We start from the raw sequence: 13975 nt of genomic DNA, 5'->3' as shown, positions 1-13975 counted from the left end.
GTGTTAAGGATTTGAATAATCTTGAATCATTTCTCAATGCAAATAATGGTCATCCTTATTATCTCATGCATTATCAAGCCACTTTTCATGAAGCCATGTTTTCTCTCATAACCTTTGTTTGCTCGTGTCCATCTCAAAAGTGTGCCATGAGACTGTTGCCCCTGAAATGCACAGATTCTTGAAAAACGAGTCTAGTTTATCCTGCTATAAAATCCTGTCTTTTGGTTTGATCTTTTTTTTTTGTGCTGGAAATCATGTTCGCCTGAAAGACAAACCACAGGATTGCAGTATGGCTGGACCGTAAGCTTTTATCCAATGACATGTTTGCTCAAATGATTACTGTGCATGTAACACCTTTTTGTATGTATGGGTTAGGTTCGACTATTCCTGGACAAAGCATACTAAAGAGCTCAACACCTCATACCTGCTGAAGGAGTGGTTTGGGAGTGGACCAGTTTTATCTGATGTCATTACTGTCTTCTCTCTTTTGACACTCAGGCATGTGCAGGCTTTGACTCGTACCTCTGTGTAATAGTTCACTCCCAGCTTAAAGTTCACAACGTCCGGGGCTGCGGTTTGTACAGTATTAGGCTTTTAAATATGTGACAAAGGAAACAGTTCAAGTACTTTTCAGAACATTTGTGGATACCATTACAATTCTTATTTAAAAAGGTGAAGACAGGATGACGACTGACCTGGAGCTCTACGTCAAGGTAAATCTCCGTGTGGGCTTGTGTTCTATTTTAAGAGTGTAAGGTTGCTGTGTTATAATGAGTGGCAGCTTGGGAAAAAACATTCACATGGTCACATTTTGACGTAGTACTAAAAAATAATTTCCTGAATTATATTTTTCTTTCGCACGAATCTCAAATACAAGTAAGTACGTACAGTGGATATAAAAAGTGTACACACCCCGTTAAAATGATCGGTTTTTCTGATGTAAAAAAAATGAGACCACGATAAATAATTTCAAAACTTTCCCCACCTTTAATGTGACCTATAACCTGTACAATTCAATTGAAAAGCAAACAAATCTGTTAGGGAGGAAAAAAAAAAGTACAATAAGCTGGTTGCATAAGTGTGCACACCCTTAAACTAATACTTTGTTGAAGCACCTTTTGATTTAATTACAGCATTCAGTCTTTTTGGGTCGGAGTCTATCAGCCTGCCACATCTAGACTTGCCAATATTTGCCCACTCTTCCTTGCAAAAGCGCTCCATATCCGTCAGATTGCGAGGGAATCTCTTGTGCACAGCCCTCTTCAGGTCACCCCACAGATTTCCAATTGGATTTAGGTCTGGGCTCTGGCTGGGCCATTCCAAAACTTTTTTGGGGTCATTGTCGTGCTGAAAGATGAAATTCCTCGTCATCTTTAGCTTTCTAGCAGACACCTGAAGGTTTTGGGTCAAACTTGACTGGTATTTAGAACTGTTCATCATTCCCTCCACCTTGACTAAAGCCCCTGTTCCAGCTGAAGAAAAACAACCCCAAAACATGATGCTGCCACCACCATGCTTCACCGCGGGTATGGTGTTCTTTTGGTGATGTGCAGTGTTGTTTTTGCGCCAAACATACCTTTTGTAATTGTGGCCAAAAAGTTCAACCTTGGTTTCATCAGACCATAACACATTTTCCCACATGCTTTTGGGAGAGTTGATGTTTTTTTTTTTTTTGCAAAATGTATCCGGGCCTGGGTGTTTTTCTTTGACCCTACCTCATAGTCCAGACATGTGGAGAATATGGGAGATTGTTGTCACATGTAGTACACACCCAGTACTTGCCAGAAATCCCTGCAGCTCCTTCAGTGTTGCTGTCGGCCTCTTGGCAGCCTCCCTGACCAGTTTTCGCCTTGTCTTTTCATCAATTTTGGAGGGACGTCCAATTCTCGGTAATGTCACTGTTGTCCCATATTTTCTCCACTTCTTGATGACTGTCTTCACTGTGCTCCATGGTATATCTAATGCCGTGGAAATGTTTTTGTCCCCTTCTCCTGACTGATACCTTTCAACAATGAGATCCCTTTGATGCTTTGTAAGCTCTCTGCGAACCCTGGCTTTTGCTGGAGGATAAAACTGAGTAAATGTCTGAACTTTATTTGGGGTTAATCAGTCATTTTAATTGATGGCGGGTGTGAACCCGAAAAGACTGAATGCTGTAATTAAATCAAAAGGTGCTTCAACAAAGTATTAGTTTAAGAGTGTGCACACTTATGCAACCAGCTTATTGTACGTTTTTTAAATTTTTTCTGTTTTCCCCCGAACAGATTTGTTTGTTTTTCAATAGAATTGTACAGGTTATAGGTCACATTAACCTTCATCCTACCAAGTGGGGTCCATCTGGACCCCGCACCTATATGTTTGTTTGCCATTTTAAAAATATGTGACATACTGCCTCACCGTTTTATGAATTTGTCGGAATTTATGTCTTAATTAAAACACTAAAGCACCGGAAGATCAGCTTTTTGCATTGTGAAGGTATAATTAATTTGTTACTGGGGTCCAACCGGACCCCAGAGTAAAGTTTATCTGTCTTTCATTTTATAATTGAATAGCACACTGAAAGTTAATTTCTTTTATTTCTTTTATGTTCCATAATGAAACTACCAAGGCATTCCTTCTTGGGGTCCGTGTGGACCCCACTGCTGCAATAAGCACAGGCTGCAAAACAAAAGCCCTAAATTATTTTACAATTACTTTTTTGTTTTAAATTCTGTAAGAAAAGACCTAAGTTGTAATCCAGAATGTTTTACAGCTGCATGAGCTGCAAAAATCATGTATATAATGCCAATTTTTTTTGTGGCGCTATAATTTGCTACATGTATGCTAGTTATTGCAATATTATTGCAATGTTATTGCATTTATAATACATCATTGATATTCAGCCATAGTGGATTTTGTTCTTCAATAAAGTTATGTCTGTTTGCTGCATTGAATTGGTTCTTACTGCATTGATTTCAAGGTATTCCCTCCTGGGGTCCATACGGACCCCGCCTGGTAGTTTGTGTATGTAAAATTGGCTGGTAGGATGAAGGTTAAGTGTGTTCTTTATGCCTTGGGCCCTTTAGTGTATTGCTGTTATTAATACAAGATGTTCTGAACAAAACTTATCTGGTGATTGTCTTTATAAGCTTTAATTTTAAAGAAAAGTATTGGGGTTCAAACGGACCTCACATGGTAAGATTAAAGTGTAAAATAGCATGGTAGGATGAGGGTTAAAGGTAGGAAAAGGTTTGAAATTATTTATCGTGGTCTCTTTTTTTTTTTGCATCAGAAAAACCTATAATTTTAATGGGGTGTGTACACTTCTTGTATCCACTGTAAGTAAGTTAAGTAAGTAAGTACAGTGGGGCAAAAAAGTATTTAGTCAGTCACCAATTGTGCAAGTTCTCCCACTTAAAAAGACGAGAGAGGCCTGTAATTTTCATCATAGGTATACCTCAACTATGAGAGACAAAATGAGAAAAAAAATCCAGAAAATCACATTATCTGATTTTTAAATAATTTATTTGCAAATTATGGTGGAAAATAAGTATTTGGTCAATAACAAAAGTTCATCTCAATACTTTGTTATATACCCTTTGTTGGCAATGACAGAGGTCAAACATTTTCTGTAAGTCTTCACAAGGTTTTCACACACTGTTGCTGGTATTTTGGCCCATTCCTCCATGCAGATCTCCTCTAGAGCAGTGATGTTTTGGGGCTGTCGCTGGGCAACACGGACTTTCAACTCCCTCCAAAGATTTTCTATGGGGTTGAGATCTGGAGACTGGCTAGGCCACTCCAGGACCTTGAAATGCTTCTTACGAAGCCACTCCTTCATTGCCCGGGCAGTGTGTTTGGGATCATTGTCATGCTGAAAGACCCAGCCACGTTTCATCTTCAATGCTCTTGCTGATGGAAGGAGGTTTTCACTCAAAATCTCACGATACATGGCCCCATTCATTCTTTCCTTTACACGGATCAGTCGTCCTGGCCCCTTTGCAGAAAAACAGCCCCAAAGCATGATGTTTCCACCCCCATGCTTCACAGTAGGTATGGTGTTCTTTGGATGCAACTCAGCATTCTTTCTCCTCCAAACACGACAAGTTGAGTTTTTACCAAAAAGTTCTATTTTGGTTTCATCTGACCATATGACATTCTCCCAATCCTCTTCTGGATCATCCAAATGCTCTCTAGCAAACTTCAGACGGGCCTGGACATGTACTGGCTTAAGCAGGGGGACACGTCTGGCACTGCAGGATTTGAGTCCCTGGCGGCGTAGTGTGTTACTGATGGTAGCCTTTGTTACTTTGGTCCCAGCTCTCTGCAGGTCATTCACTAGGTCCCCCCGTGTGGTTCTGGGATTTTTGCTCACCATTCTTGTGATCATTTTGACCCCATGGGGTGAGATCTTGCGTGGAGCCCCAGATCGAGGGAGATTATCAGTGGTCTTGTATGTCTTCCATTTTCTAATAATTGCTCCCACAGTTGATTTCTTCACACCAAACTGCTTACCTATTGCAGATTCAGTCTTCCCAGCCTGGTGCAGGTCTACAATTTTGTTTCTGGTGTCCTTTGACAGCTCTTTGGTCTTGGCCATAGCGGAGTTTGGAGTGTGACTGTTTGAGGTTGTGGACAGGAGTCTTTTATACTGATAACAAGTTCAAACAGGTGCCATTAATACAGGTAATGAGTGGAGGACAGAGGAGCCTCTTAAAGAAGTTGTTACAGGTCTGTGAGAGCCAGAAATCTTGCTTGTTTGTAGGTGACCAAATACTTATTTTACCGAGGAATTTACCAATTAATTCATTAAAAATCCTACAATGTGATTTCCTGGATTCTTTCCCCCCATTCTGTCTCTCATAGTTGAAGTGTACCTATGATGAAAATGACAGGCCTCTCTCATCTTTTTAAGTGGGAGAACTTGCACAATTGGTGGCTGACTAAATACTTTTTTGCCCCACTGTAAGTTCTGGTTTGGTTATTTAAAAAACTTCTAGTTGTATATATTTATTATGCCATTATTAAGTATGGCACTTATGAGTTCTAGCAATCACTGACAGGGTAAGGAATAGCAATAGACAGAAGCAACCAAGAGGTTTAAAAAATCCACAGCTTAGACAGGAGACACTGTTCTCAGAGCAACCATAACCCAAACACTCCAAAAGTTGGGTACAAAAAGCTCTACTTTTGTCAGAACCTCAACATTACTCATCACCCTGAGACACCGTCCCATCAGTGAAGCATGTTGATGGTAGCATCATGTTTGCTTTCTTGGTTGCTTCTCTGACTAAAATTCTTTTCAGTTCCAGACTGTGACACTACACAATGTGGAAAGCTCAAAGGGGACTGTAACATCCAATTGTAAGTTGTGTATAGAATTTGGGAAAGGAAGATTATGAGGTTTTGGTAGTTTGATTGTATTGGGTTGACTTTTTGGGCTTGTTTTGCTTGATCATTCGGTTGGATTAGTCATGCAAATCTGGCAACAGTGCTGGAATGAATTGTTATCTCTACCAGAGAAAGAACATATTGCACAATGAACTGTAATTGCATACCTTCATAGTGACACCATGGATCAAAGTATGAGCAGAGAAAGAAATATTCCTGATTTTTTTAAATTTGATATAATTGAGAGGTTAACTGATTTGTAAAAAAAAAAAGTGAAGTAAAAATGATAAAAATGACAAAAAAATGTACAAAACAGCTCTTCTATTTTAACAAACGAACATTGATTTGACACACAGTGCAGTTGTTTTTGCTGATAACATTGCTGACTGGTTTCTAAGCTGTGTTTATATCACATTAAGGCAAATACAAACTTACTTTCCTTGGCGACTAAGATATTAAAATACTGACTGAGCCATGTTGGTGACATTCCTAAAAAAAAAAAAAATTGCGGCCACAGCTTAGTAAGGTGTGGGAACAAAATAATTAAGCCATGGCCTAGTAACGTGAGGGAACAAAATAATTAAGTGCAGCCACATGTTAATAAGGTAAGAGTGTTTAAATAATCGTGTTGTTCTCTCAAACAGGCAGGAGTGTGCATATACAGTGGTGCTTGAAAGTTTGTGAACCCTTTAGAATTTTCTATATTTCTGCATATGACCTAAAACATCATCAGATTTTCACACAAGTCCTAAAAGTAGATAAAGAGAACCCAGTTAAACAAATGAGACAAAAAATATATTTGGTCATTTATTTATTGAGGAAAATGATCCAATATTACATATCTGTGAGTGGCAAAAGTATGTGAACCTTTGCTTTCAGTATCTGGTGTGACCCCCTTGTGCAGCAATAACTGCAACTAAACATTTCCGGTAACTGTTGATCAGTCCTGCACACCGGCTTGGAGGAATTTTAGCCCATTCCTCCGTACAGAACAGCTTCAACTCTGGGATGTTGGTGGGTTTCCTCACATGAACTGCTTGCTTCAGGTCCTTCCACAGCATTTCGATTGGATTAAGGTCAGGACTTTGACTTGGCCATTCCAAAACATTAACTTCATTCTTCTTTAACCATTCTTTGGTAGAATGACTTGTGTGCTTAGGGTCGTTGTCTTGCTGCATGACCCACCTTCTCTTGAGATTCAGTTCATGGACAGATGTCCTGACATTCTCCTTTAGGATTCGCTGGTATAATTCAGAATTCATTGTTCCATTAATGATGGCAAGCCGTCCTGGCCCAGATGCAGCAAAACAGGCCCAAATCATGATACTACCACCACCATGTTTCACAGATGGGATAAGATTCTTATGCTGGAATGCAGTGTTTTCCTTTCTTCAAACATAATGCTTCTCATTTAAACCAAAAAGTTGTATTTTGGTCTCATCCGTCCACAAAACATTTTTCCAATAGCCTTCTGGCTTGTCCACGTGATCTTTAGCAAACTGCAGATGAGCAGCAATGTTATTTTTGGAGAGCAGTGGCTTTCTCCTTGCAACCCTGCCATGCACACCATTGTTGTTCAGTGTTCTCCTGATGGTGGACTCATGAACATTAACATTAGCCAATGTGAGAGAGGCCTTCAGTTGCTTAGAAGTTACCCTGGGGCCCTTTGTGACCTCGCCGACTCTTACACGCCTTGCTCTTGGAGTGATCTTTGTTGGTCGACCACTCCTGGGGAGGGTAACAATGGTCTTGTATTTCCTCCATTTGTACACAATCTGTCTGACTGTGGATTGGTGGACTCCAAACTCTTTAGAGATGGTTTTGTAACCTTTTCCAGCCTGATGAGCATCAACAACGCTTTTTCTGAGGTCCTCAGAAATCTCCATGATACACTTCCACAAACGTGTTGTGAAGATCAGACTTTGATAGATCCCTGTTCTTTAAATAAAACAGGGTGCCCACTCACACCTGATTGTCATCCCATTGATTGAAAACACCTAACTTTAATTTCACCTTCAGATTAACTGCTAGAGGTTCACATACTTTTGCCACTCACAGATATGTAACATTGGATCATTTTCCTCAATAAATAAATGGCCAAGTATAATATTTTTGTCTCATTTGTTTAACTGGGTTCTCTTTATCTACTTTTAGGACTTGTGTGAAAATCTGATGATGTTTTAGGTCATATTTATGCAGAAATATAGAACGTTCTAAAGGGTTCACAAACTTTCAAGCACCACTGTATGAGGTCTTATGATACTTTTACAGCAAAAAAAAGCAGTTGCTCATCTGTTTTAATTAAGTTGACACTAGAAAAGTTTACATGCACTGTGTGTCAAATCAATTTTCAGTTTATTAAAATAGAATAACTGTTTCAAAACATTTTATTAACATATTTTTCTTGGAACATAAGAAAAAAAGTGGTGCAGTGGTTAGCACTGCTGACTCACAGCAAGAAGGGTGGAGTTTGTGGGTTTCCTCTGGGTGCTCCAGTTTCCTCCCACAGTCAAAAGACATGTGGTCAACTAGCATAGATGTTACATTACATTACAGGCATTGAGCAGACTTATCCAGAGCGACGTACAACATTACCCAGAGCAGCTTGGGGAGCAGTTGGGGGTTAAGTGCCTTGCTTAAGGGCACTTCAGACATTCCTGCTGGTCCAGGGAATCGAAGCGGCAAACTTTTGGTCCCAGAGCTGCTTCTCTAACCATTAGGCCATGGCTTCCCCATCTGAGTGTGAGTGTAAACGACTGACTATCTCTCTGCGTTAGCCCCTGTGATAGACTAGTAACCTGCCCAGGATGTACCTTACCTCTCACCCAGTGTCAGCTGGGATTGGCTCCAGTTCACCCGCAATATGTTAGTGGTATAAAAAAATGAATGAATTATGGTCGTTTTGCACAAGTTTGTTCAATTAAAGTAATTGATTTAAGTAAATATAACACACAAATCAATAAACATTTGATAATTTACAATAACTAGGGGGCGGCACGGTGGTGTAGTGGTTAGCGCTGTCGCCTCACAGCAAGAAGGTCCGGGTTTGAGCCCCGTGGCCGGCGAAGGCCTTTCTGCGTGGAGTTTGCATGTTCTCCCCGTGTCCGCGTGGGTTTCCCCCGGGTGCTCCGGTTTCCCCCACAGTCCAAAGACATGCAGGTTAGGTTAACTGGTGACTCTAAATTGACCGTAGGTGTGAATGTGAGTGTGAATGGTTGTCTGTGTCTATGTGTCAGCCCTGTGATGACCTGGCGACTTGTCCAGGGTGTACCCCGCCTTTCGCCCGTAGTCAGCTGGGATAGGCTCCAGCTTGCCTGCGACCCTGTAGAACAGGATAAAGCGGCTAGAGATAATGAGATGAGATGAGATTATGCTGACATCATAATATTCGTGTTATTCTGATTGGTTGGACCCTGACAGACCTTGACAGACCCTGACAGACCTTGACAGACCTTATCAAGGAAATTATGCAAGTCTTCATTGAAGATGGTCTATGTTTTCAGTTTTTGATGCTGACACAAAATTAAGTTCCAATATGATTTCATATTGTGCTGATGTCATAATATTTGTGTTATTCTGATTGGTTGGACCCTGACAGACATTGACAAACCCTGACAGACATTGACAGACATTGACAGACCTTGACAGACCCTGACAGACCTTGACAGACCTTATCAAGGAAATTATGCAAGTCTTCATTGAAGATGGTCTATGTTTTCAGTTTTTGATGCTGACACAAAATTAAGTTCCAATATGATTTCATATTACGCTGACGTCATAATATTCGTGTTATTCTGATTGGTTAGACCCTGACAGACCTTGACAGACCCTGAAAGACCTTGACAGACCCTGAAAGACCTTGACAGACCTTATCAAGGAAATTTTGCAAGTCTTCATTGAAGATGGTCTATGTTTTCAGTTTTTGATGCTGACACATAATTAAGTTCCAATATGATTTCATATTATGCTGATGTCATAATATTTGTGTTATTCTGATTGGTTGGAGCCTGACAGACCTTGACAGACCCTGAAAGACCTTGACAGACCTTGACAGACCCTGACAGACCCTGACAGACTTTATCAAGGAAATTATGCAAGTCTTCATTGAAGATGGTCTATGTTTTCAGTTTTTGATGCTGACATAAAATTAAGTTCCAATATGATTTCATATTATGCTGATGTCATAATATTTGTGTTATTCTGATTGGTTGGACCCTGACAGACATTGACAGACCTTGACAGACATTGACAGACCCTGACAGACATTGATAGACATTGACAGACCTTGACAGACCCTGACAGACCTTGACAGACCTTACCAAGGAAATTATGCAAGTCTTCATTGAAGATGGTCTATGTTTTCAGTTTTTGATGCTGACACAAAATTAAGTTCCAATATGATTTCATATTACGCTGACGTCATAATATTCGTGTTATTCTGATTGGTTAGACCCTGACAGACCTTGACAGACCCTGAAAGACCTTGACAGACCCTGAAAGACCTTGACAGACCTTATCAAGGAAATTTTGCAAGTCTTCATTGAAGATGGTCTATGTTTTCAGTTTTTGATGCTGACAGAAAATTAAGTTCCAATATGATTTCATATTATGCTGACGTCATAATATTTGTGTTATTCTGATTGGTTGGAGCCTGACAGACCTTGACAGACCCTGACAGACCCTGACAGACTTTATCAAGGAAATTATGCAAGTCTTAATTGAAGATGGTCTATGTTTTCAGTTTTTGATGCTGACACATAATTAAGTTCCAATATGATTTCATATTATGCTGACATCATAATATTTGTGTTATTCTGATTGGTTGGAGCCTGACAGACATTGACAGACCTTGACAGACATTGACAGACCCTGACAGACATTGATAGACATTGACAGACCTTGACAGACCCTGACAGACCTTGACAGACCTTATCAAGGAAATTATGCAAGTCTTCATTGAAGATGGTCTATGTTTTCAGTTTTTGATGCTGACACAAAATTAAGTTCCAATATGATTTCGTATCATGCTGACGTCATAATATTTGTGTTCTTCTGATTGGTTGGAGCCTGACAGACCTTGACAGACCCTGAAAGACCTTGACAGACCTTGACAGACTTTATCAAGGAAATTATGCAAGTTTTCATTGAAGATGGTCTATGTTTTCAGTTTTTGATGCTGACACATAATTAAGTTCCAATATGATTTCATATTATGCTGATGTCATAATATTTGTGTTATTCTGATTGGTTGGACCCTGACAGACATTGACAGACCTTGACAGACCCTGACAGACCTTGACAGACTTTATCAAGGAAATTATGCAAGTCTTCATTGAAGATGGTCTATGTTTTCAGTTTTTGATGCTGACACAAAATTAAGTTCCAATATGATTTCATCATATGCTGACGTCATAATATTCCTGTTATTCTGATTGGTTGGACACGGGACAGTGCAGCGCGCTGATTGGTCAGCAGGAGGCGCAATAGACTCGGGCAGGTAGACAGACTCTGGAGTCTAATGGATGCAGGAAAGGAACACACACACCTATATTAGTTTAGTTTAGTTTTTTAAACCGGATTTTCTTGGTTATTCTCGCCGTTTGATGATATAAAATGCTGAGTTTGTTCCATGCAGTGTAGATAAAAGTTCAGGAGGAAGGCAAACCACAGGCTTGTCGACTATAAGTCCAAGAAAGAAAGAAATGGGAAGAGACACCTGCTCCTGCTGTGCGCACTGAGTCTCAGAGAGGGAGACTAACATTATATCAGCACCGTCCTCAAGACCTGTCTGTCTGTCTGTCTCTGCCCGCGGGTTCAGCACTACCAGCTGAGGACTTGTGAGGACTTGTGGGACAGGGAATACTAGTGACGGGACATGCTTTACACGGATTATACACTTTAATGGAAACATTACCCCTTTTCAACACGGAAGGATAAATAAACAAACCTCACTGCGCTCATGCTGTAACAGAAACATGTCCGTGAACGAGCTTTACACCAGGGTGAGTGCTGTGTCATGTTTTATTGTTTTCTTCCAGAGAAATGTTTGCTTTTAGGAAGTTTTGACCCCCTTCATCATTGCTGTCGTAGGTACAGAAATTCACTGCACTTGTTAGAGCTAGCTGTATTAGCAGTCAGAGCTATCCATAAATAAAAAGTGTAGGCTTTTTATATTTATTATGTCGGTAGGCAAGAACAAAGTGGTTATATTCTACACCAGCTTATTTTATCTTTTTATTTATTTATTTATTTATTTATTTAAAACTGTACTTCCGTAAAACTCGGTTTGTCTTCAAGAGCTTCAACTTCCGGTTCCAGCAGGGACGCTGTGGACAGGTGCACAGGTGATGTTGCTGCCCTCCACCAGTTTCGGTCTTACGCGCATGCGCGGATATCCTGAGTCATGGTGCATTAAAATGATCGAGTATCATCCTGTGCCTGTTAAGTAATCAGAGTATGCTGTTTATAGGAAAATAATCAACGTCAGGGTGGTATGTCGCACAGAAAAGTTATTACTATCACACCAAAAGTTGATTATTTTTCTATAACTGCATGTCCCGAAGCATTTTACTCCTTTTATACCACAGCAAGTTTTAATTTATTACTGGACACACGCACACTTTTTTTTTTTTTTAATCTCATCTCATCTCCTTACCTCTAGCCGCTTTATCCTGTTCTACAGGGTCGCAAGCAAGCTGGAGCCTATCCCAGCTGACTACGGGCGAAAGGCGGGGTACACCCTGGACAAGTCGCCAGGTCATCACAGGGCTGACACATAGACACAGACAACCATTCACACTCACATTCACACCTACGGTTAATTTAGAGTCACCAGTTAACCTAACCTGCATGTCTTTGGACTGTGGGGGAAACCGGAGCACCCGGAGGAAACCCACGCGGACACGGGGAGAACATGCAAACTCCGCACAGAAAGGCCCTCGTTGGCCACGGGGCTCGGACCCGGACCTTCTTGCTGTGAGGCAACAGCGCTAACCACTACACCACCGTGCCGCCCTTAATAATAATAATAATAATAATAATTTTTTTTTTTTTTATGTTATTTAACAGCTTAAGGTCGGTCCGTATCATGAAATACCCTGACCGAGGTCTTGAAGATACTGACCAAGGCCTCTGGGACCAACCTTAAGCTGGTAAATAATATATAAATTTTTCTTTACCAAATTCTAACAGAATCCTGTGGTGACCTGGCGACTTGTCCAGGGTGTACCCCGCCTTTCGCCCGTAGTCAGCTGGGATAGGCTCCAGCTTGCCTGCGACCCTGTAGAACAGGATAAAGCGGCTAGAGATAATGAGATGAGAAATTCTAACAGAAAACAAGAGCGCCCGAAAGGGAAACCATATTTCAGATAGCGCTGGATACTTCTCTGGAAAGACGTGAGCGAGGACGGCTCGTGCACATCGCCATTTTTCTTTGTCGCGGACATGAAAAAGTTGCACAGCAATGAACATGTTTAGTTCTTCGCCAGGTACGTCTTCCACCTTTCGACCTTCGTTTAGGTTTTGACAGAACTTCCCAAAGACATTGAGGTTGTAGGTCGTCTTTTTTGTTGTATTTTCTGCCCTTTGCTCCTCAATAAACTGCCGGATTTGCTCGGCGTTAGCAACAGTTACAGGTTTTCGGCTTTCTCCTGAAATGTTTTCTTTTATTTCGTCTTCATCAGGATAGTAGAACTCACTTTCGCTGTGAACACTGTCGTTATCGCTATCCATGCTGTAAAATTAATGCTGTTATACTGAGAAATGCGAAAATAAACGTTGACAAAAAATTGTTACTATGTTTGTTGTTGTTGTTGTTGTTGTTAACGAGCGAGTTGCCAAAGGTCCATAACCGGGGTCCGGATCGTAGGATTCTGGACTGCTCGCGAGCCAATCGGAGAGCACAATTTGATGGAAACCAGACCGTGGAAAATGTATAACAAAATTGGAATGATTTTTTTTTCCATTCAACTTTTTTATTGTCATAGAACACATTTCAAATTTAACAAGTATTTTCAAGCCTTAAACCTGTAAGACTTTTTTTAAGTATTTTATAAAAAAAAAAAATTGTTAAACTGGGCAACCAGTTAACAGATTTGACGATAAGAGTTGACATTTCCCACCATTTTGTGTCTTAACTCCACATGCTAACCTCAAACTAGCTATCACATGGCATGTAAAAAAAAAAAATATATATATATATATATTAGTTTTTTTTAAAGTGAGATATTCACTCTAATATCACGATAACAGATTTGACAAATAATTAATGTACTGTTGGTGTAGCCTCAAAATTTTGTTCAAATTAACGAGAGAAGAAACGTAACGTACCTCACTGCCTTTCTGAAGTTTCCCGCCCCAGGAAGTGACCTCTCTCAGCACAGCTGTCATGCGTATTATTAAAAGTCTTTGTGGGTTTTATGCGGTTTTATAACGGAGTTAACGAAGTTGGCAAAAACATTGGGACGGATTAAAAAAAAATTCTTATTACTGAAATTTCACACCTACGGTCAATTTAGAGTCACCAGTTAACCTAACCTGCATGTCTTTGGACTGTGGGGGAAACCGGAGCACCCGGAGGAAACCCACGCGGACACGGGGAGAACAT

General features: G+C 40.4%; 1 protein-coding gene across 2 annotated transcripts in view; it reads left to right on the top strand.

Annotated features, from left to right (window-relative positions):
* The first annotated feature begins 475 nt into the window (after positions 1–475).
* myo5b (myosin VB) overlaps positions 476–13975 on the top strand; it is a 295143-nt gene continuing 281643 nt past the window's right edge. The window contains exon 1 of one of the 2 annotated variants that reach the window (XM_060936097.1): positions 476–713. In XM_060936097.1, the coding sequence (XP_060792080.1) occupies positions 684–713 (30 nt within the window). In that variant the 5' untranslated portion in view covers positions 476–683. Of the gene's footprint in view, positions 714–10890; positions 11373–13975 lie in introns of those variants that run through there. The other variant, XM_060936098.1, reaches the window with a different exon arrangement.

This window comes from Neoarius graeffei, chromosome 12, assembly GCF_027579695.1.
Source record: "Neoarius graeffei isolate fNeoGra1 chromosome 12, fNeoGra1.pri, whole genome shotgun sequence".
Taxonomy (NCBI): Eukaryota; Metazoa; Chordata; class Actinopteri; order Siluriformes; family Ariidae; genus Neoarius; species Neoarius graeffei.
The sequence above is the reverse complement of the archived record's forward strand: the minus strand, read 5'-3'. Positions and strand labels throughout refer to the sequence as shown.